Genomic DNA, 25368 nt, shown 5'->3' with positions numbered 1-25368 from the left:
AAGCCCAAGAAATGTTATACTTGCAGATAATGGGAAGGGAAAAACTGAAGAGGTGTTCAACTGCTCCATGACTAACTGGGAAAGGAGCCGGATAAGCAGGTAAAAGAACCCAAGTGAGTTGGTAAATTGCTTGACAAGAAAACCACAGTTGAGGTAAAAATTTTAGTGGCAACCCCCAGGACCACAAAATCTAGCCCCTAAAAACAGAAAAATTTATAAATAAGTACATTACAATGAGTTTAGCACAGTTTGTTCACAGAAGCATTCATTAAGGACACACTGACCTACAGTGACAGTTCATTAAAACAGTATTTGCTATCATAAAATATAATTATCTACAGAAAAAAATAATTTTCCCACAGAAAAGTGAAGCATTAGAAAGTTTTCTCTTGAAGGGTACTTATCTACCCAGCCTTGACAAAGCACTAGCAGACCATCAGTTACACGAAGGCAGAAAGAAAGCGCACTTTGTTGCCAAGAAAGCTCTGAAGCTTTGGCACTCTAACCACTGCCTTTATGCTGCTCTTTTAGAGTCCCACAGTGGTTAGGGCATATGGAAGGTTCCCTGAAGCTTTGAAGATTGGTCAGTGGTCATATCCATAGCAGAATATAAACCACATCGCTTAGACTACTGAAACAGTGATCTAATGCTGAAAATAAATTCAGACTACTGAGGAGGCTGGAGGCACTAAAACCACAAGGCCTGGGTAATTTGACATGGAAGCCTGTTTGCGGGACAGCTTGGTGCTTGATAGGCTTATGCTGGCAATACAGAGGTCATGACTTGCAAAAGCTTTGTGAGTTCTGAAACACGTGAACCAGAGCACCAAGCTTAACATAAACAAGGCTGTACCATGACTTTGGATGTTCCTTTTTAGGCCAAAAGTAGTCTCCAACAAGTAACGCCTGCACTCTTTATATAGAAAAGAGAAATTTATACATCTATGGCAGCTGTCAGTAAGGTCAAAATGACATGTAAATATATGAATACTTATTTTGAAATGTGAAATATTTTTAGCAGTATTCCTTATATGCTGAATCCAGTAGAAATGGCATATCTGCCAAGGCTTTGAAACATGAGGTTACATATAGTACACAAGTGACATGTACTGAAATGGCCTAACTACTAGCATAAATGTAGATTAGTTGTCAGCAAAATCTATTTAAAGCACAAAATTCCTTGTCAGGTGGAAGTGGAGCCAAGGGCTGAAGTGATGCATACTTATGTTAAGTAGAACAGCCAAAAGACTTTGTTCAGACTTTTCTCCAATGAAGTTGAAAAATGTGGATGTGCCTTGCAAAACAGTCTTTTTTTTTCCCCCCTAAAAAGGCAGAGAGTCAAGATGCCCCCAAGATGCATAAACAGCATTATTGAGAACTTGTTTGATGTAGGGGTAGCATACAATTTCACATTCACATGCCCCAAGCTGACATTACAATGCTTCTTATGAAACAGCAGGGACACCTTAGTCAGGACAGACAATTCTTTACTGCAACAGTGTCTGTAAAGATCAGCAGGGGTGCTATGCCAGAAGAAATTGAAAGCAGGGAAAAAGTGACACCATCAGTGTGTATACGAACAAAAGTGGTGTGAGGCCTGTAAAAGTGCAGAAACATGTGCCTCTAAGGAATCTGACATCTATGATGACATCAGAGAAATGCAGAACATATTCTCCAATTAATGCCACACGCTCTTATGCATACGCTCAACCAGTTCCTACCTCAGATAGAAGAAATTCTGAGCATTACCTATGGATGGAAATGTGCCCGGGTAGCTGGTGCTGGGCCCAGAGGTAGCCTTACATGTGCAGAAAGGAATGATGCTATTACTCAAGGATGGTAGCTTGAACTGAAAAGCTTCAGGGATCACAAACAGATCATATTCTTAGAATTAAAGAAGCAAATCTCAAACTGTCACCCATTACCTGCAGAATCCTCCATGAAAACTTGGGAGGCAGTGATGTCTACAGCTCAAGAACAGAATTTGCTCCCATAAAAGAAGGCTATGGAGAACCTTCCCAGTTGCATCTCTAATACATCTCAGGTGAGTGAGTGGATACATATCAATTGAATAACTAAACTTTAACAGGAATTGGAAATAAGTGACACTGCAAAAACCTCCAAGGGAAGAGAATGTTCTAAAGACAAGACATACCTGAAGGTTTTATGTCTGGACTTCTGAACACTTACCTTGCACCTGTCTTGAGACAAGTGTCCTTAAACTGATAGCCTACTGGGTTCCACACCAGTGATGCTTTTCCTTTGTTCATCTCCTGACTTCATTTTAAGATGACAACATATGCAGAAGAAGGTCCTTAGCCTTCACTAGTGGTGGCAACAAGTAGTGCTGTTAAATTATGAGCATTACCAGAAGCTGGAGATATCACGAGACTGTCCAGGACTGAATAAGAAAAACTCTGAGGGTTTTGATTAAGTAATTGAGCACCACACTGGCACTTTACCATCTTGAGAAGCATCAGCTGAGTTTGCCACTGAATGTGGGTACTTTTATATGATAAAATAAAGACAACATCTAGTTTGTGTTATAAGTGGGAAAGCATCAAATGGGCAGCAGAAGGGGGTTTATTACCAAATGCACTGGATAAAACAATGATCAACAACGGACATGGCTTCCAGGAAAAATGGTCAGTTCTTTGCTTTCCTTTAGATTCTGAACAGGCTGCTTTTATTACCTTGTCTGTGAGCAACCTTTCATGAGGGATCTAACTTCATTTATGCAGTACAGATCCACCTGCCTCTGAGTTCCAGATAATTGTGTGGTCTACAAATTAACCTGGTGCTGAAGTTACCATTCTATCACTCTTGTCTCTAGTGTGCAGGGACCATCTGTTCTCTTCTGCTTGAGGGGATAACACACACCTTCTTTGCCATTTACACCATGATGCTGCTATTAGCCCAACTCCATGAAGGCTCTGAATGGTCACAGGACTGCTCAGGTTTCAAGCCTGTTGGCTACACAAGTCTCTTCCTCCTACCTACAGTATATGTTATCAATGGATCACTGACTAAAGGCAATCTATACCACATCTTTAAAATAAAACCTCTACAGTTACAAAAATTACAAATCCAGGGTCAGTGAACAGCAAACAGTAGGAAAGATGGTGTAAAACTTTCACCACTGAGGAAACTAAAGCACGGGAGATTACTCTTTCTAGATGAAGAGTATGTAAATCCCGGGACCCTCCAAAACAAACAATGAAAGGCATGTATTGTGAGCACTGAGCAGTTAACACCGTCTTGAAACGTAATCCATATACACAGTGGCAGAACACTGTTGAGGTTGGGAAGCATACTGCTCATTGGATATTGTGTCTGCTATTTACACACCTGCACAAGTTATCTTTGCCCAAAGGTGCGATGCAGAGTTTCTAAACCTGAAGGAGGAAGGCAAACCAGACAGAGGCAATTCTCTATGCACCTGTTTCTGGGAGTCTATCATGGCTACTACTACTATTTCTTGAGGGAGCCATTACTGACCTCTGTGTGTAGGAAAGGTCCTGAAGAGGAAACTCCAGGGAGCTACATGTGAAGGACAAGGCAGTCTGAAAGTATCCTTGAAACTTGGAAAATAGACAGCAGCTCTTGTTACACTTACCATAAATGTATGTTAGAGAGTCTTCACTGCTGCAGTCATCACATTTGGGTCACCCTGTTGGGGTAGCCCTCGGCCGGTCTGAATACCAGAGACTTAGTATTTCTGTGTCGGTTGCTGTCACTTGAACACTGATGTCAGGTCGCCAAGGGTGTAAAGGAAGGCAGCCAACACCATTACATCAGTTTTTCTTGCCCTAACCGGTCAGGAGCCCCCAAAGTAGGAGGCCAGGTTCTGGTGGCAGGACCCCCCAGTGGAAAAGAAATACTAATATGTCCCTTCTAAGGAAAGGAAAACAACAAGGAAGAAAGGTAACAAAAAGAAAAAGGGGGAAGGAGGGAGGGAAACCAGGACTGCAACAGTGAAGACACTCGAACATCTACATTTATGTAAGTGTACACAACTGTACTATGTTCTTTGTGTTTCACTGTTGCAGTCATCACATTTGGGTAGATTCCCAAAGCTGAGGAAATGGGTGGAGGCAGTCAAAGAATCTAGGGGCTGGCTTGCATGCCCTGCAAGACTGCAGAGGCAAAACCTGCCCTGGATTTAGAAGAGAGGCAGGTGGTAATGTTTGGTAAAGGTGTGAACAGATGTCCAGGATGTCCCTGTTGGGGACTCCTCTGAGGAATGCTGCAGAGGTGGAGGCTGCTCTGGTGGAATGGGTCCTGATCCCCTTGGGGGAGGATTGCCATGCTGCTTGTAGCAGAAATGGATGCAGTGTGCTATCCATTTGGAAATGGTTTGCTCGGAGATGGCTTTGCCCTCTGCCCCTGAAGCAAAGCTAACCAGCAGTTGATCAGATTTTCTGAATGGTTTAGTCCTGTCCAGATAGTATCGGAGCTGTCTGTGCACATCTAGAGTGCACAGAATACTTCCCCCCCTTGTTTTGAGGGTTAGGAAAGAAGGTGGGCAAATGGATGGATTGGTTGAGAGCCACACTGGATACCACCTTGGGCATGAAAGATGGATTAGTTCTGAGGGATACCCTGTCTGCATGGAAGATAATGAAGGGTTCCACTGCCATGAGTGCTTGCAGCTCAGAGAGACTTCTGGCTGAAGTGATGGCCAGGAGGAAGGCTGTCTTCCAGGAGAGAAATTTTAGCTCTGCAGAAGAAGCTGGTTCAAATGGAGGCAGGATGAGCTTTTCCAAGACAAAGGTAAGGTCCCAAGCTGGTGTTGGTGCCCTCCTGGGGGTCCTCAAGTTGTTAGCCCTTCTGAGGAACTGCTTGATCGGAGGGTGTGAAAAAAGAGGCTGCTCAGTGGGAAAATGAGTGGAAATTGCAGAGACGTGAATTTCTAAAGAGACCACTGTGTAGTAGGTCAGATAAGTAATCCAAGATGAGAGGGATGGAGGGCTGTGCCATATTGACTCCCTTAGCCTGGATCCAGGTGCAGAACCTTTTCCATTTATCTGCATAAGACTTTCTGGTGCTAGGGCATCTGGCCTCTCGAATAACATTTGGAGCCTATTTACTGAGGAGGGCAGATTAGTCAAGGGTCAGGTTTATAAGCCAAGCTGCCAAACTGAGTGTCTGCAATTGGGGGTGCATGAATTCCCCTGCCCTCTGGGTTAGGAGGTTGGGAATCTGAGGAAGACTCCATGGGGGCAGTGAGGACAGGCTGCGCAGCAAGGGGTACCAGTGTTGTCTGGGCCAGTCTGGGGCTATGAGAATGGTCCTTGGTTTTTCCTCCCTTATTTTGATCAGTACCTTGGGAATGAGAGGTATGGTAGAACAGGCATTGACCGAGATGTTTACCCCCGGGAAGGACAGGGCATCTATTTTCTTGCCATGCAGTGATGCTCCCTGGTGCAGAATTTGCTGAGCTGATGGTTGGTGTGAGAGGCAGAGAGGTCGACCTCCGGGGTTCCTCATTTCTGAGTTATTAGTATAAAGGTGTTTCTGTTGAGCTGCCACTTGTGGGGGTCCAACAGTTTTCTGCTTAATTGGTCTGCCAGGGAGTTGAGAGAGCCTGGCAGGTATTGTACTAACCGGTGTAGATGCATGGAAGAGGCTGTGAACCAAAGGGTCATGGCCAGCCTGCACAGCGGGTAGGAGTGTATCCCTCCCCTGCTTGTTGCTGTACCACACCACTGTGGTGCTGTCTGTTTTGATCAGGAGAATCCCTGGAGAGATGGGGTTTGAAAGCTATCAAGGCCTGCTGCACAGCCATCATCTCTTTTAGACTGATGTGCAGGGATAGTTGCTGTGGGTTCCATTGGCCCTGTATGCACCTGCTGTCCATGCGTGCACCCCAAGTTTAGTCTGATGCGTCTGTGGTGAGGGGAGAAGGGCAGTCCCTTGTTGTGGGAGCATGCTGTTGCCCACCAAAGAAATTACTCCCTCAGGCAAGGAATAACAGGTAAAAGAGTTTCCAGATCTTGACAGTGTTGACACCAAAGGCTCTTTAGGTACCACTGAAGTTTCCTTATATGCAGTCTAGCACATGGAGTAAGGAGTATGCAAGATGCCATGAACCCCAGGGCTTGCAGGATTTCCCTTGCAGGAAAGCTGGGGCCTGGTGGCCAGTTGAGAGAAGTAAGCTGATAAGAAACTTTGTTTCTCTGGTGTTAGGCATGCCATCTGGGATGCCGAGTCCAAACTTGTTCCCAGGAAGATTATCCTTTTGGTGGGTACCTGTTTGGATTTCTTTTCAGTGATTGTGTACCCAAAAGGAGGTTAGTAGGTCATTTACAAAGGCCAGGTCTTTGAGCAGCTTTTCCTGGCTGTCTGCCTGAATAAGGCAGTCATCTAAGTAAGGATACATTTGAATATTTCTTTGTCTGCAAAAAGCGATGGCCAGAGCCAGGCATTTTGTGAAAACTCTGGGAGCAGTAGATATGCCAAAGGGAAGTGCAGAGAACTGAGTGTGTTGAGATCCTGCCCTGAAGCGAAGATATTTTCTGAAGGACTCCCTAATGGGAATGTGGAGGTAGGCCTCTTTTAGGTCCAGGGTGACTAGCAAAGCATCCTTGCACAGCATGGGTAGCAGCTGCTGGAGGGTGAACATTTTGAATTTTGGGGTCACCAGGAAGGTGTTTAGAATGGACAGATAGAGGATGGGGCGCCAGGTGCCCTCTCTTCTGGGTACCAGAAGCCTTAGCCTATCTGCTCTGCAGAAACGTGTTCTACTGCTCCCAAGGAGAGCAGGGTATGGATTTGCTTTTGAGCCTCTGCCCACCAATTTGGTGGTACATCTAGGAACCCTTTGGGGGTTGGAAGGGTGTGGAAAGAGAATTTGTACCCCTGAGACACACTATTCAGAACCTACTGGTCTTTGGTAATGGTGGCCGAGGTGCTTGAGTGAAAGGAGAGTTTTCCTCCTAGGGGTATAAGGGGGTGGCTTAGAACTCCCTTGTTTTGAAGGGGAGGCAGTCCACTGCTTAGCTCTCTGCAACCTATGGGACTGCTGTCTTGGAGGTCTGTTTCCACTGGGTCTAGGCTGGGCCCATTTACTAGGTGCAGGAAAGGATCAGTGCTTGGAAGGAAAATGCCTGCTGAACCTAGGGCTGTAAATGTAAGAAATCTAACAGTCTGCATAGATTTTGCTTTTTCTTCCATCTTTAACACCTCTGCTGCTTTAGTACCAAATACGTTATCTTTGTGCAAGGGTGCTTCCAACAATTTTGATTTGACATAGTCTGGTAGGGGTTGTTCCTTAAGCCATGAATGTCTTCTAATGACAGATCCAGTGACTGGTGCCCTGCAAGAAGCTTCTAGGGCGTCAAAACCATAGTGCAAAGTGTGTTTAGTTACTTCACCGGGAGAGTGCATTAATTCCTGTAAATCTTTAGATTCTGCTGATGCAGGAAAGGAGGAAAGTTATTGTTTAAGGAGTTCCAAGGTATGTTGCTGATATTTAAGCATATGGAACTAACAATTGAGTGCCCTGATAGAAAGAGTAGCTGAGGTGTATACTTGTTTACCCCATCTGTCCAGCTCTCTGGAATCCATGTCTGAGGGGGTGGGATTCTTAGCTGAAGTAGCTTTAACCCCTTTTGGGCCTTGAGTAATGACCTCAGAGTCCGCTGTTGGGTTTTGAGAGAGATATTTGTGAGGGTCAGGGACTCTAGCACCTGTCTGGCTTTCTGGGAGCAGGAGGGAGGGTGTATGCAGCCAAGCTAGATTCAAGGAAGACATCATTTACCACATATGGGACTGGGGGGGATGGCTAAGGGCCTGTGCTGTGGAAGGTCCAGGAACTCTTGGAGTCTCTTTTTAGACTCCGGGTAGTCTTGACTATCCCATTTGAAATGTTCCCTTAAAGTATGCAGGGTTTCCCCATAGGAAAAATCCTCTGGGGGAAAGGCTGAAGGAATACATTCCTCTGCATCAGAATCCTCATATGTAGAGAGGGGTTACATGTCTTCATAGTCAGATGCATCAGATTCATCTGACTCTTGTTCAGACAAAACATCTGGAGACAGATCACTTTCTTTTTGAGGGAGTGGCTTGGCTTCCCCTAATCAGCATATGGTCCTCTGCCATTCTGTGCATTTGTGACTGAGGCAAGGAAGCAGGTGCCAAAGAACAGCTGGAAGTCGGTTTCTTGGGGGTGGTTCGACCCCTGGGCCTAAGGAACTCGGTTGGTGTAGAAAGAACAGTAGCCATGAAAAAAAGGCGTTGGTTTATGTCTGGATTCGGTGTTGCGAAGGACTTTCTCGGAAGATGGTGCCTGCACAGTGGCTCTGGACCTATCCAAGGAAGAGAGACGACTGCAGGATCTTTAGATTAAGAAGAGTTCTGTGGCACACCGGACTCTGAAAGGGTCTCGGTAGAGGCCTGCGAATTGAAGCAAGCATCAGGGGCTGCAAAAGCACTTCACTGAATTCTGGAGGACTGACGACCAGCTTGGCATTGCATCATCGGAAGGTTTAGTCCTGTGCGGTCTATGTCTTTATCTTTACGTTTTTTCGGAAGGTCTGCTGTTGGATGGCTTACAGAAGCCATATTGGAATTAGAGGACTGTAAACAGAAATATCTGGCTATAATAAGTGCCCGACAACGAAGAGTTCTGGCTTTAGAGCACAGAACTAACAACGAGGGACATCGTGGTCTGGGCTTAGACAAGTGACACAGTAGGAATGGAAGTCCCGGTGTGGTATTTGCTTTCCACAGACGAGACAATTAACTTTTTCTGACATCGGTTAGTGCAAGAAAAAAGGATCCCCAATGGGGTACTTAGCTTTTGAAGACTTCAACTTCAATTCAGAAATGAAACTCAAGTACGACTGACTAGCACACGTGCAAACTGCTTCTGCTTCGGGCTCCACTGCAAGAAAGAAAGACTGGTGTAATGGGATCGGCTGCCTTCCTTTATTCCCCTGACGACCTGACGTCAGTCTTCAAGCGACAGCAACTGATGCAGAAACACTAAGTCTCTGGTATTCAGGCTGGCTGAGGGCTACCCCAGCAGGGATAACCCAAATGCGATGACTGCAACAGTGAAACACAAAGAAAATCTATAGAATAAAGTATGTTAGAGGAAAAATGACCGACATCTGCAAAAAAATTGCTTTATTTTATGGACAACTCTGGGAAGAACCATGCATACTGACAGTGTTGAAGGAAGACAGGCCACAGTAAACTAAACTTTGAAAACATTCTATGCAGACTGTTTTAAATTATTTGATTTTGTGGACTTGCATTTGCAAGAAACCTATTTGCTGAAACAGACTAGCAGTGCATTTGTCAACGGATTTCTTTAAAGGGATTTTTATCAGTATCCTTGTAAATAAACCTCAACTTAAAACTAAAAAAACTATTTCCAGGGACATTTTCTTATTTCAAGTACAGCAAACTGCAACATTGGTGGACACAGCAATCATAAGTAACGGTTTTGTAATACACTCTTTAGTTTTCAAGCTACTAAAAGCAAATGTTCTGCCCGAGTAGTTTTTCACCATTGCAACAGAAGTAAATATGAACCTTTCTGAGGGAAATGCTCACTCAAAAACAGACCTGAATTATTAGTTCCTCTTAGCTTGCGTACTGAAACTACAGCTGTTGCACTTTATTCAGAATGGAAAAATAACTCGGGCTTTAGTGAACTCTACTACAGTTCTGCAAAAAAGAATTACAGCCACTGACCAACACATGCACAACCTTCAACAGACATCTGCTATACTAAAGCTGACCATCCACCTTGCTGGGTGTCCTAAAAACAGCACAAATCCAAATGGAAGACATCATGGAAACTCATTTGGTAGCATTTGAGAGATATGCAGCTAGAGAAAAATGGTTCCAAGCTGGGAGGATCAAAATGTTGTTCTCCCATATAACCACGGACTTGCTAAAGTCATAAGTGAACCTTGAGGATACTGATGCAACAACTATCAGAAACTGAAAAAAAGGAAATTCTGGTTACAGCTAGGGCTTTTCCGGTGGCACATCCATTTAAATTTCACAACTTGGCATTCTGTATGGACTGACCGGCAAGTTAACAGATGGGTGATTTAAAACATGTTTTGAAACTGATGCTAGAACTTATGTGAATAATGTAAATAAAACTCTAAGAATGTTGGTGGAGACGCACTTAAAAGGGCATTCCTTAGCAACATAAGCAAATAGGTACTCCAAAGTGATCTAAGTCTTCTAAGCAGTTAGTTACTGTAAACTGAAATTACAACCTCCAGGTTGGACTTGCATGTACCAAGGGCTATTCACAAACCTTCACCAATGTATGTTTTTTTTGCCTGCAAACAAGAACAAAATTTTACCATCTGAGGTGGTTTACTTTAAATGGTCTAGAAAAGGGCGCACAACAAAATACCTCACCTTATAGCAAGCCTATGGAATGTGACAATATTTAATATGGCAACTGCAGAGTCTTCTTTTTGCCACTGTGCTAAATGTACCAAAAAAAAGTAGTAGCACTTCAAAGAACTGCAAATCCAGAAAACAAGTGCCAGGGCACGTTGATACACGGTTCAGATAGTTTATTCCACAAAAGTTAAAATTCACAAAAAGTGCTCAGACCAGCAATATACTGTGTTAACGCTCAACATCAACACTTCAAATATGCGTTTTCGTCCTTACACATAGGACTTCATCAGACAATATGCTTCAATTAGAACACCTTAGTCTGGAGACAGTAATCTAAATCTTCTTTGTTGAAGTCATTCATCCTTGTAAACAAGTTTTCTCATTAACCAGCTTGCTTATACTTCTTGCCCCTTTTTCCCTTTATTCGGACTGGAGACCTTCTGTTGTCTTGAAGCAATAAAGAGAAAAGCTGGAGTGCAAAATAAGGAAGTAGACAACAGAAGGTCTCCAGTCCGAATTAAGGGAAAAAGGGGCAAGAAGTATAAGCAAGCTGGTTAATGAGAAAACTTGTTTACAAGGATGAATGACTTCAACAAAGAAGATTTAGATTACTGTCTCCAGACTAAGGTGTTCTAATTGAAGCATATTGTCTGATGAAGTCCTATGTGTAAGTACGAAAACGCATATTTGAAGTGTTGATGTTAAGAGCATTAACACAGTATATTGCTGGTCTGAGCACTTTTTGTGAATTTTTACTTTTGTGGAATAAACTATCTGAACCGTGTATCAACGTGCCCTGGCACTTGTTTCCTGGATTCACTGTGCTAAATGTACTATTGTGAAGAACAGAAAGATGCCAGGGTTGTCGGACTCATGGAATATGATTACATTAGCTATATCAAAACATGTTTCTAAGCATAATTAGTAAAACTGAAGCATTATGTGTAAACAAAGAAAGTGAAGTATAGAATAGTTGTGTAAAATCTTACCATAATGACAGATGTCCTTCTCTTCTCTGTTGCAGTATTCATAACATGGGGGAGTCCCCTGCCGTAGGCGACTTGACGTCAGCCAGTACACAAATGTCTTTTACTACTGTAGGGTGAGTGATACGTCGCATGTAGGCTGCGACTGGACGTTGGCCATAAAAGTGACACACACGCACACCATTCTCAGAACTGACTGCCCCAGGAGGAATGTAAGCCTAAGAAAGTAGGGTTTGAATCATCCATGAAGAAGCAAGGTTAGGGGGATGGAGGGAGGGATAGGAATACTGCAACACAGAAGAGGAGGACATCTATTGTTACGGTAAGATTTTATGCAACTATTCTATGTCCTTCTGTTCATCTGTTGCAATATTCATAACATGAGGGAGAATACAAAAGCTCATGAAGAAAGTGAGGAAGGAGTAGCCAAGGAACTTTACAGGAAGCCCTACAGTATGGCTCTGGCAAACTCTGCTCTAGATTTAGAAATAACCTCTAATTTATAGTGTTTGGTGAAGGTATGGACTGAAGTCCATGTAGCGGTTTGAAGAAATGAATTAGTGTCCAATCCCTTTAAAAAGGGCCCAGATAACGCAACAGCCCTGGTGGAATGAGCCCTAACAGGGGAATGGAGAGTCTTACCATGATGAGTGTAGCAGAAGGAAAGTGGCTTGAAAATCCAGGAGGAAACAGTCTGCTTCGACACAGCCTGCCCCAGGGCCCTGGGATGGTAAGAAACAAAAAAGGATCCGACTTTCTAGCAGATTTTACTTAGACAAGACCAAAGCTAAGTTGCCTGTGGACAACTTTGGTATGGGGGACCTTCTCACTAGGGGTTCTGGGGAGAAGGGAAAATGGTAGGCAAGTGTACGAACTGATTTTGAGGTAGGTCTTTGACTACCTTAGGCATAAATGAGGGTTTGTGCGCAGGGAGACCCTGTCTTTGTGGAAGACCAAAAAGGGTTGGGATACCATAAGGGCCTGTTCAGACACTCATCTGGCTGAAGTTAAGGCCAGGAGTAATACAGTTTTCCAGGAACAGTACTGAAGAGAAGCTGAGGAAGCTGGCTCAAATGGTGGGAGAGTCAGCTTTTCCAAAGCAAAGTTAAAGTCCTACGGAGGCGGAACAGGTTTTCCTGGGAGGTCTAATGTGTAGGACACCTTTAAGACATTGCTTTACTTCACATTTGCTAGCTGAGGGGGAGACAGAGGCAGACAGGCAGATATGGCTGACATATGAGCTTTTACTGAAGAGTAAGCAAAACCAGCGTTGAGCAAGTCACATAAATAAGTTAAAATCAGGCCACTGTTAATAAGTTCTGATTTTGTTTCAGACACAAGAATGAAAATCTCTTCCATTTTGCTAAGGAAGATTTTCTGGTATGGCCTCCAGGCAGGATTGTAAGCACATCCTCAGTGAACAGGTGTCTGAAAGGGATTAGTATCCCATCACCCACAGGGTCAACTGAAGAGTCGACAAGTGGGGATGGATGAGGGTCCCTTTGTCTTACGTGAGGAGGTCCAATCTTGTGAGGTAACTTGTGGTGACTGCCCTTGGCTAAAAGCAGGAGAGGGGAACCAGTGCTGTCTTGGCCAGAAAGAAGTCACCAGCACGATTTTTGGTTTGTCCTGCTGAATTTTGGACAGGACTTTTGGAATGAGGGGAAGGGGAGGAAATGCATATAGAAACATCCCATTCTAAGAGAAAGATAGGGCGTCCACTTTCCAGACCAGAAGACGAGGCTCTCTGGCACAAAACTTTGGAAGTTGTCTGTTCATGGGGGAGGCAAAAAGGTTTGTTTGAGGAATACCCCAAAGGTGGACAATGTCTATAAGCACATCCCCTTGAAGCATCCATTCATGGGATGATGTTTGGGACCTGCTCATATAATCTACCATACAACTGTGAAGATGGGATGTGCACTGCCTACAGGGTCACCTAGAATTTTGTTGCCATCTCCCAAGCCTGAAAAGCCAACCTGCATAATAGATGGGATTTGGTCCCCCCGCCCTGTTTGTTCACATACCAGAGGACTATCTTACTGTCTGTGAACAGCTTTAGAGGCCCTGGTTGGAGGGGTGGAAGGTCTGCATGGCCAATAGCAGCACCCTCATCTCAGTTACACTGATGTGCTCCTTCAACTGAGAGGGAGACCAGATCCCTAGTTAATTTCAGGTGGCCAAAAGTTGCTCCCCAACCTATGTCTGAGGCGTCTGTGCAGATCTTTTAATGAGGAGCAGGAGGGTGTAAAGGAAGTCCTGGGTTGAGTAACACGATGTATCCAACAATGAAGTTCCCTTTTCAGATGGGGATGAGAGGAATGGAGAATTCTGAGGGGGCGCTGGTGTTGCATCCAAACTGATTTTAGATACCATTGCCATTTTCTGTGGAGTTTGGATAAGGGGAGCAAGAAAATGGTGGATGCCATGAGGCAAAAGACCCTGAGAAACTCTCTGGCTGTAATGTGGTGAACCAGAAGAAGGTTTTGGAAGTAACAGATGAGGTCCTGTATCTTTTAGGGGGGGGTAGAGAGACCTTCATAAGATCTGTTTGTATCCTGCAACCCAGGAAGGTTTGACCCTGTGAAAGGGTGAGAACTGATTTCTTTAAGTTTACGGTGAACCCCAGACTTTGTAGGAGATTGATGGTAAAGGCAAAATTTCAATGCAGCTCCTCTGTGGAGGTAGCTAGGAGGAGGATGTCATCCAGTTATGCAAAGGTGTGTATTACCTGGAGTCTTCAGTGGGCAATCAGGGGGGCAAGGCATTTGGTGATGATCTTTGGTGCTGTACGAAGTCCAAAGGGCAAAGCACAGAACTGAAAATGCCATGATGATACAGAGAAGCGTAAAAACTTCCTGTAGTTAGGATGGATGGGAATGTGTAGATGTGTCTCTCTGATATCCAGGGTAATCATGACGACTTGAGGCTAAATGAGTGGGAACAGTCTGGAGGGTCAGCATCCGGAAAGTGGGCAATCATAGAAAGGTACTGAGATGTGACAGGTTGAGAATGGGTCTCCATGGACCTTCCTTCCTGGGCACTAGGAATAACCTGGAATAAAATCCTTTGCCTATTTTGTTTTGTGGGGACACTCTGGATGGCACCTTGGTTCAGTAATTCTAACAGAACCTGTGGGAAAAAGGCAAGTTGTTCCCTGGGAAGTTGAGGGATGCCTCTGAAGGAGGGTCGTTGATCCCACAACACAAAGTACCCTTTCTGAACAATTGAGAGGACCCAGGCATCTTGGGTTATACTTTCCCAGGCTGGTAGGATAGGGGAAGGTACTGGGAAAGTGGGATGTGGGTGAGGGGGGAAGACCGTCAAGGAGAGGATGGCTTGTCTGGAAATGGACACTTAGGTGGCGAGTTGCCAGTGGGGTCTCTAAGCTGTTGTGGTTTCCTGTCATTCTGTTTTTTCCTGGGTTTTGTGTGATGTAAACACCTATTCACAAATACAGGCTTTGCAGGGTAATTTCTTTGGAATTTGGGTATTTGGGGAAACAAAAACATGTTTCAATTCCTGCAGTTCCTTACCCTTTTCCTGCAATGAATCCAACAGGTTAGCAGCTGTAGGTCCAAACGAGGCAGAATTGTCCAAAAGAGCATCCATAAGTATGACTTTTATGTCCTCGGGTAAGGGCTGAAGTTTCAGCCAAGAGAATCTTCTTAAAACTGATCCAGAGGTAGCCGTTTTGGCAGAAGCCTCTGCAGCATCATAGCTGCATTTAATGAAATGACATGCTACTTGAGAAGATGCACCAAGCAAAGCAGCAGCTAAGGTTTTATTTTCTGAGTCACGTAGGGCTGAAATTACCTGTGAGAGTTGGGAAATAAGCTCTAAAGCAAATTTGGTCATATGTGCTTTATAATTTATGGCCCTAAATGCAAGAGTGCCAGAAGTGGATACTTTTTTTTGCCTCATCTATCCAGGATCCTGCTATCCTTATCAAATGGTAGGAGGGTAGTGGAGGGCAGCAAATTTGACAGTTTGTCAGAAGCCACAGAAATTACAGAAGGTTCTGCAGGAAAACATCTAGAGAGAAACTTGCAGTCCTCTGGGACCTTGTAAAAGTGGTCTGGCATTTTGGGGGCGGGTGGCTGTGAGGCTGATGCAATAGCACTGAGAATGGCAAGCAAAGACAGGAGGAATAGTCAATGGACTAGGTGATTCCACCGGTAATAGCTTATAGTATATTTTCTGTACTTCAGATACTTGGGTGCTATCCCCTTTAAAATGGGCTCTCATCTTAGCTGGGGTCTCTCCAAAGGACAGGTTTTTCAAAGGTGAATCTGTTCCATTAGATTCCTCTTCTGGGAGGCATAATCCAGGGAGAAGGGATCTGTGAAGGGTAAACCAGTGATTCTTCCCCTGAAGATGCCTCTTCCTCTGATATATCTTCTTCCCTAGTCCTTTTAAGTGGAGAGACAGTAGTGCGAGGGGGAGCTGTAAACCCTGGAGGAGGAAAAAAAAGTGACATAAGAGCACTGAAAAGGCCCTGAGTGAATTGTCGCCAGTCGCTGGCAGGTTCTTTCGCTGGAGACAAATTTTTTTTTTTGCTTCTTTTTCCATGCAAGTCTGCTTTATGTAGGGCAGGAAGGCCTGACACAGGCCTATATTCGATGAGGTTGGAATATACCTCTTTCCTAACATGGATCTGAGGAATCCCCTTAGGGCCTTACATAATTATGAGACACGGTTCCCGACGGACATCCAAAACAGATGCCTGCTCGGCCTCTGCAGACATACTTTGGCTCTGTTCCAAGGTGGTCTGAACGTCAGGCTTGGCCTGTAGATCTGAGCTGTGAACCGGGTGCATCTCCAGGCTGTCTTCCACCTCAAGAGAGATGTCTGTAACCAGAGAGGTGCAGCAGAAAGTTCAGGCCATTGCTTTTTAGCCTTCCACTTCAAAATCGTCTTGGCTTCGAGCCCCAAGGATCCCTCCATAGCACTTTTTGCTAGCAGCTTTAAGTGCTGATTCACAAGTTAGATAGCTAAAGAAGATAATCTACTTCTTAAAGTCTTTGGGACAAACGCCTGACAAATAAAGCAGTTTTTGTGGTCATGACTTAGGCCTAGGCACTGGAGGTGGTTATCCTTGAGTGGAATTTATCATCCACTTTGGCACTTGTCCCTCTTGGATGACATGAACCCTAACCAAAGACAGTAGCATAAGTAAAAAAACTCCCCAGTGGGGCACTGATCTGAAAATTAAAGAATTGCAAACAACTCTGAGTCAGACCGTGCATTGGAATCTGGCATTCGGATCTGGAGACAGAAAATTTTTGAGGATGGTGTGCATGTATGTCACTTTTATGGCAGACTTCCAATCACAGCTTATGTGCGACGTACCACCCACACTACTGTAGTATCATAGAAAAACTCACTAAGCTAGGCATCAACCCCTATATCACTAGGTGGGTTGCAAATTGGCGCACAGATAGAACCCACCATGTGAAAGTAGCTCACTCCAAGTCAGAGTGTCGACCAGTCACAAGTGTAGTCCCACAGGGTTTGGGTCCTGGGTCCTCTCCTGTTTGGTATCTACTTCCCTGAAGTCCAGGCCAACACGAAAGGACTCTGGCTGACAAGGTTCGCAGACAATTGCAAGTTGGGAGCTATTATTAACTCCCTAAGTGATGATGACATCCTACAGAAAGACCTCACGGAGAACAACAACTGGTGTCAGAACCATGGCCTTAAGCTCAATGGCAAAAAATGTGTATTCATCTCCTTTGGGAAAAGCCCGGTTCCCATGAATTACCACATCGATGGTAAACACAGAAGGCGTTATAAGAGATCTGGGAACACAGGCTGACCGCATCCTCTCTTTTGACCGCCACACTGTCACTGTGGTCAGAAAGTCCCATCTGGTACATCTTATTACTAAGGGTTTTGCACCCAGAAAGAAAGAGGTCATTGTCCCCCTCTACTCTTTCCTCATTAGGCCAGTCATGGAGTACAATTCTCCACTTGGCATTTACCTCACTAGACACCTGCAACAACTGGAGAGGCTGGAAAAGTACCTCACAAAGAGGATTCTAGGCCTTGAAGACTTGTCCTATATGGAAAGACTCAAAAAACTCCAACTATTCTTGGTCTCATATTGCCTACTTAGAGGTGATCTAGGCTCGACTTACAAAGCCATGTCTGACCCAGCTCCGCTAGAAATGCTACAGCTAAAGAAATCCCAATCCCTCCACACCACATGCTCCAGATACCTCAACCTCATTACCACAATCAAGGGACAGGTTCATAACCCAGAGACTGCCCATGCTATGGAACAGACTTCCCATACATGTCAAGCAGAGCCCCTCACTGGCTCTCTTCAAGAGAAATCTTGATGAGTGGATGGGAAATAGAAAATTCATCCTGGGGATCACTTCAGTGGCTCTACTCGACAGAGGCACTGGGAACTAAGGTCGGGTGGCATGATGCCAGGGTAATCCTATGGGCTAGGCTTGTAAAGGCTCTAGGGCCATTAGCCTAGTACACACCTATGAACCTATGAAAAGACTTTTGTATACTGGCTGACGTCAGGTGTAGTACGGCGGGAAGCTTCCCCATGTTATCAATACTGCAAAAGATGAATAGGAGGACATACACACCTCTCAACCTCTTAGATCAGGAAATCTGGTCAAAGCCACAAATAATGGGGGGAACAAAGGACCAAAATAGGGAAACCTTTTAAAGATTGCTCTTACTAACTTAAAAAAGTTGATAGAATAACAGATTTGCATTAGCATGACTTTTCTGAAGGGTATGAAGTCTGAAACGAGCGTCTTCCATTATTTTCTGACTTCAGACCTCCGTGATTTCCAGAAAGCCACAATTTTATGAGAAACCGACCAAAAGCATGAGGCAAAAATCTAGACAGCTGAGAGGAAGGATGTATCCTATAACAAAGGTAGGGATACAAATACTTTTAGTAAAGTGTTACACCCCAGTGGCTTAGATGCCTAAATTAACATAAATGGACTTTTCACAACATAACAAAATGCATAGCTCCAGTAAAGAAATAGGTGTAGGACTAGAAGACTTGAAATGAGATTTAACTCTGGGCGGAAGGGTTAGACAAATTTGACAGCGAGTCTTGTCAAGAGACTCCAGTTGTTAAAATCATGACAGGTCAGTGTGGAGATTGAAAGGCAAGGGTTTATAGTTAACAATACGCTAAGGGAAGTAGGTGTAGAAGTTGAGGAAGAGATGGAAGAAACTTATACAGAAAGAAAAGGGGAATTTAAAAGTGTCTTAAAATTCTTCTTGCTACATGAAATCAGAGTGTCACTCAGAAAAAGGAAGCAGGACTCTAAACAAATAAAGCAATAGAACTACTGAAGAACACAAAGGAAACCTGGTGGAATAGTTTTGAGGGTCACTTTTTACATAGGAAACTAGAAAAGGGGACAAACCTGTACTTGCGACTATAGCAGAAGAGGACACAACCTCCAGTTCACATTACAATACTGATGAAAATAATGTTGACTTGAGTGACCCCCAGATAACTCATGTCAACTTTAAGAAGGCCTGGAAAGAAGATGACACACTAAACAAGAGATAATGTGAATACAGTAAAATACAACAAGAGTAGCAGGGGATATAAAATAATAAAACCGTGAAACTTCGTACCCACAGTCTGAACTAAAAAACAAAGAAAACCCAAAACGTTTTCTACAGACAGAGCAGACTATGAGCTTATTACAAGTTCCAGGGTCATTTAGAACACTTTTAATGAAGTTAACACACAGCCACATTTTGGCTGGTCATTTAGGAAAGAATAAACTATAAAAGCTAAAATTTTACACAGATTTTACTGGCCTAGTGTTATGATGGCAGATAATTTGTGTGCAATATTCCACAGAATGTCAAAGGACAACATCTAACCCTGTGTGTAAGAATGCTTTAATACCATAGCTATTGTGGAAATCCCATTTGAAAGAACAGAAAATTACACTGTAGACCCCTCTGTAAAATACAGTAAGAGTCATTGGCATATTTTGGTAATCACTGGTAATGCATAAAATTTCACGAGGCAGTAACAGCTCTGCAGAGTTAATTCAAAGTCCACAGTGCAAAAAAAAAAATTAGTATTGCATGTTTTTCTATAGAAGGAATTTCCTGAAAAAATAACTGACCAAAGCACCCCATTCATGCCCCAGGCTATGCTGCAGGACCAACAAGGCATGCCCAATCTTTTCTGTTCAACTCTCGTCATGAGTAGATGAGATCATGGGGGATTCCTAGGCAAAAAGGATTAGGTTTGTAGGGTTCTTGCCTGTCCATGAATCGCTGGGTTCCATAACTGCAGAAAGAGTGGGCTAACTTGGGGGGGCAGGTAGAAGAGCCATCAAGGTTGATCCTGTGGGTGTAGAAAAAAATGTTTCCAATTAGAAAAAAAATTGCAGCCTTAAAAGAAAGGGAAAGAAAGCCCATTGTGGTGGTGGGGGTTGGGGTAGGGAGAGGCTGTACAAGGTGAAGGAGGATCACCTGAAGAAAAGGTCTTCAGGAGTACAATGATCAGGTGCAATTCTTCTCACTCTGAGATACCATATAGCAAATGCAATTGCTGAACTGCACAGCAAAAACTAGGGCATTGCAGCCATTAAAAAAAAAAAAAAAAAAAAAAACAGGAATCCTGAGTAGTCAGTGTGACGGTCCCAGTACAAGTGTACAGACAGACTTTGAAAACAGCAATACAGGCCTTTCCTCTGAAAGGAACTATCCCACCATCTAGAAAGTACTGCAGACAGAGGGAAAAAAATCCCTAAAGTTCAAAGAATCTAAAAAATACACAGTAACTGAGGAATGTAGGGGGTCTGTAAAGGTTTAGTACAAAATAAAATACTTTTGTACATATAACCTTACAAGCAGAACCCCTACAGGAAAAAGGATGAATAAGGAGCATTACCTTAGAAAAACAATGGTCCCATAGCTCTATTAAGTCTTCCTAATGACTTATAAGTGCCATCCAGAGAACCTCTTACTGGACAGTCAGGAACTCTTGTCAGACACTTCCCATTAATATACAATAAAGAAAATGTTGGGAAACCTCACCATAAACAAAACAGAAACTTCAGAAACAAAGGAACCACACAGCAACCTGAAAAGTTTTGTCTCTTCTACTTATGGGACTAAATCCTGGAGTTAAATGGTTCATTAAAAAAAAGTCTGAAAGTAAGAGAGAGATTATTTTTCTGACTGAGTAGTGCTTTCTTTATTCCACATGCAGAAATACCCATAGTCAAACCCTTAGTATGAAAAGGGAGGAGGGAGGGACCTTTAGCACAACATTATTTAAGAGAGAAATCGAACTCCACTCAGTTATTTAATGGCCATCTGGTACAAAAAAAACAAGGAAATGAACCAACAAATATAGGACTACTACTAGAAAATGTATTCGCTGACATCTGATTTGCAGGCTCCTAACGCACTAATAACAGGGTGTCAGCAAACTGACTTTTTTTTGAGGGGTCAGGAATAATGCAACCCAACCCCAAGCAGAGGGCTCTACTTCTGGCATAATCGGACTTTATTATCCTAACTCCAACATCAACGCATGCAAGAGAAAATATCACTGCCCACAACGACCTGGGTCAAAAAATGGAACCTCTATCATGAGTGTGTGTGTGTGTGTGTGTGTCTTTCGGCTTTTCCCGGTTAGGGGTCGCCACAGCGGAACTCCGGTCCACTAATGATTGTCAGTAGAGTTTTACGTGCTGGCTTGCCGGGCCTAACACACAACCTTCAACGAAGGAACGCCCATTCACGCATGTCGTCACACAGTAGACACTCTGAGAATTGAACGGGCAACGTCTAAGTGTGAGACGACAATGCTACCGCAGCACCACCACAGTTTTTTTTTCTATCATGAGAGAGTAAAAAAAAAAATTAATGTCAGCATGACAGTATGGCAATGAAATGAACATCAACAAGTGGTCATATTACCTAATCCAGTGTCTACACACAAAATAAGAAAATGCTACTCTCATTAGATACTCCTCTTGTGGGGTCCCAGAAGTCCCAGAACAAATGGTTCTTTTAGAAATGAATAGCAAACACTAATGTAAAAGTGCAAATAAGGTGGGTTCTTTCACACAAACAGCATGACAGACATTACACATTTCCCAATCATACACTTAGAAATGCAACAACTGAAGGATGTTTATTGTTTGAACTAATCATTGTATACAACACAATCAAGTAAGGCTTGCTAGCACTTAGTGCTGCTGGAGGTTTAACTCACAGGGTCACAGTAGGATGAAATTTTTTTTAAAAAGTTATAAATAGGCTGAGGTAAAACAAATACAAAAATAGCCTGTGACTACAAATATCAATGAAATGAGACGGTACCACAAACAACCTAAGGGGAAGTAAAGGGATGCATTTAGAAACACTGACTTAAATCTAAAAAAGAAAAGCAAAGAAAGCAATTTGCATACTAGAACAACCTACAACATATTTATAACAGATACTTAACTAAACAAAAACTGTTGGCAGATACAGTACTAATGGAAAATTTCCTTGTGTCTTTATTAGACAAATTCAATAGTAGAGCTGTACTAATATTGTCACAGACAGAAAAGTATGCTATTTAAGAGAACTGTGACAATGCAGGCTTGAGGCGTGCTGTCATGCTTTGAAATTTTTACATTTTTGATAATCTGGTTAAATTCTGAAGTGTATACTAGATGTTTAGCTAAATATAGTTCCCAATGAAAGACTTCCGCATCAAGAATACCTGCCTTACTTTAAACATCTACCACACAAGTCCACAATCAATTAACTAAACAAAAGCCACTTTACATGTGCATTATTTCTGTTTTATATTTCAAATACCATCACCCCATGGTGAAATGAGTTATTTGCATCTTAGAGGAAACTTCGATAAAATAGATACCTGCTATCTTTTCCATTTTGTACAGCAGAATATCGATCCGTTGCAGTACGCTCACAAACATAGGTGTTTCTTCTAGTCATCCCTCCACCAGGAAATGCATTGCTCTGGAAAAGGACATTTAATTACATTAAAAACAATTAAACCACACAAAGGTAGTGCAGTATGTATCCAGGAATCAGATGTGCAACTGGCAATAAAATAAATTAAAAAATCAGTTCAATGACTTACAGAACATATTTATATTTTCTAGTGCTAGAGAAATTATGCACAACAACATATCAAAGTATTAAAGGACAAAAATGCAGCAGCGGTTTAGAATGCTATTAAAAAAAAAAAGTACAACTGTGTAGGACATTCATTACGCAAAAGCCTTAAATCATACAATTTCAAGTTACTAAATTCCTTACAAATGGATATTGTCCTTGCCATTCATGCCCCATCTGACCAGAATCTTAAGATAACCCACAGAGTATGCCTCCATCAGCATTCTGATTTAGAATGCTTGTAGGGAAACGGATGTTAGTCATAAACCGGGTTTGTTTTAGCAGGTAGAATATATATATATATATATATATATATATATATATATATATTAACGACTAACAGAATAAATATTATAAACTATATAACAAAAGAAAGAACCAACAGATTAAAAAGATAAAACATAAGTATTCATTATCAACAATGAACAAAGTAGAAAAGAGAGGGAAACTATAATCTTTATGCATCGTGAAAACTACTTTGTACCTGGTGAGTTTTAAACCAAAAACCATCATTCAACAAAACCAGAAATTGCTGGCAACTACAGTACAGTACTCGTGCATGCTGCACTTCTGTGATTTTGTCAGTGGCTGGCTTATATAGCTTTTTATCTACATAATAGCAATGATGTAGTCCTTGCATTTCACAGTCAAGCACATCCCACGTCAATGATTACAATGTTCCACCATCAACACAACCAACTGACAAAGAAAACTCATTTTTATATAACTATTCAGTTGCTATTATTATTATTATTATTACTGCTATACCTGACGGAATGGTGTCCGTTCAGAATGATGTACATCTCTAAATCTTCCACTTAAAATTTCCAACAGTCACTACCTTCTATTTAAATATAAACTGTCCTGTCTCTTCCTTGTGCAGGTTCCCCAAATGAATAAACTCTCTTCAACTCTGACATCTTTTTACAATAGTAATGGATCCTAACATGCACTTAAAGCAACCTATTTTATCCTATTCTATCCTACCTGACTTCAATTTTCCCTTACTTAAACAATCCTTCCATGGATTCCACTTCTGAATAAGGTTGCTACCTTGTCAAATGCATGAAGTACAAAGTGGGACATTTTGTTTACAGAAATGCAAGATTTTTCAGGACAAAACATACCCACAATCACTACAAACGGACTGAAATTCACATCTTTGCCAAAATAAAAGCTCTGATCTAATGAAGCCCATTTACAAGAAAAAAGTGATGTGCTTTTCTAAAAATAAAGCCTTTTCAGAGAAAGATAATAAACAGCCTTTACAGATGAATATGACTGTTCTTGTGCTGTATCTTAATAGATTTCCTTCAGAGTTGTTACTCTTAGAATTTGAGTTGTTTCTGTTGCTTTGTATAGCAGCAAGATGTTTCAGATGCAAAATAATCGTTTTATGCAACTATTAGAAGAAACTTAGAAAATACGATTTTTCCTAAAATCTCAGGGTATTTGCCCTTTTTCACTAGATTCCAGGATACAACAGCCTAAAGGGACTATCCTGTATAAAGAGGGGCAGGTGGTAACTATTTGTTCAGAAAAGTAGTTTAACTGCTCTGTGTACATACTTGTTCCTCCATTTCCATTAAATCTATTATTCAATTCGCTAACTCTTGCACATCTGGGAATTTCCAAAGATTTCCAATGTTGAGTTTTAACTTTCTTGGACAAAAGCATTATTACTGCAAATAGCTATTACTTTCACTTCTCTTTTCCTTCTTTATTACTCTCATTATAAATAAACTGTTCTTTCTATGTCCTCGCCAAAGACTTCTCATACCAATATTTGAAGATTAACTTTATATCGTATTAGTAGACAACTCCAAAATAGGCGTTTTAATATACCTCGTAATTCAAGCCTACTGCAATCTCAGTTTTAGTGTACTGCAAAAATATTGCAGAAGCACTTTAATTTTATGTTAGTTAACTGGGTAGGTGGGCTGATCTGAGGACCCTTTTTGTCCACAATCCTGGGTCAACGAGTAAATACAAAATAGAGAGAAAAACACCCATTTCAATTTTCATTTACATAAATGTATGATTAGCTATGTCAAACATGACATTTAATAACAATGTTTTTGTTAAAAAGAACATGCATTTAAAAAAATAGAGTCAATACAAAGTATTGTAGTGTTATAAACCATGCACATACATAAAAAAAACTATAGAAAGAAAACATGCAAGTCTGATAATCAAATAAATGACACAGTTCAAATGAACTAGAATGAAGGACATACAAGCTAGATCATCACACACAAACTTACAGTGATCTTTGTGGATATGAAGTTTTGAAGTGATATGTAAGAGACTGAGAAAGAACAACAAACCTCACTCCAATGCAAATGTGCAAAAATGTCTTGGTTTAGTGGACTGCCTCAAGACAGTCCAGGTCTCTTGCCATATTTCTTTAGTATACTGCCTTCCTAAAGCTTTTGTCCAACCTTTCTTAATCTCATCAGTTTCTTAAGTACTTTACCAAGCAGTTGTTTATTCAATAAGTCATCTTTTTTTCTAAACAGCTACCTAAACTGAGTAATGCAAGTTTTTTTTGGTCCCACGTTTCTTACTATATTGCATTAAGTATCTGTATAACCCAATATTATAATCCTTCACTAAAACTTTTCCTTGGCCTGCTCCCATTTCACTTTTGGATCATGAGGTTTCCCTGCCACCACCACCAGAAAATGTTTTTTATTCCCCATCACCCTGAAATCCCTCTTAACAATGATTTCCATGCTGCATTGGTTTGTTCTTAACCAAGCCCCTAAACCTCTGCAGTTCTGTCTGCATGTTTATTAAACTTCTTAAAATCACCATCTGCATACATAGCACTGTTCTATTC

The 25368-nt window shown here is 42.1% G+C and overlaps 1 protein-coding gene across 1 annotated transcript in view; it reads right to left on the bottom strand.

The window, feature by feature from the left end:
• Positions 1-25368, bottom strand: part of MARK1 (microtubule affinity regulating kinase 1) — a 2314196-nt gene that overhangs the window by 280151 nt on the left and 2008677 nt on the right. The window contains exon 14 of the mRNA XM_044061667.1: positions 22264-22367. Within this exon, the coding sequence (XP_043917602.1) occupies positions 22264-22367 (104 nt within the window). The remainder of the gene's footprint in view (positions 1-22263; positions 22368-25368) is intronic.

The sequence above is a fragment of the Protopterus annectens genome, chromosome 1.part0, assembly GCF_019279795.1.
Source record: "Protopterus annectens isolate FY-2018-M chromosome 1.part0, PAN1.0, whole genome shotgun sequence".
Taxonomy (NCBI): domain Eukaryota; kingdom Metazoa; phylum Chordata; order Ceratodontiformes; family Protopteridae; genus Protopterus; species Protopterus annectens.
Note: the sequence above shows the minus strand (reverse complement) of the source record. Positions and strands in the feature narration are given on the sequence as shown.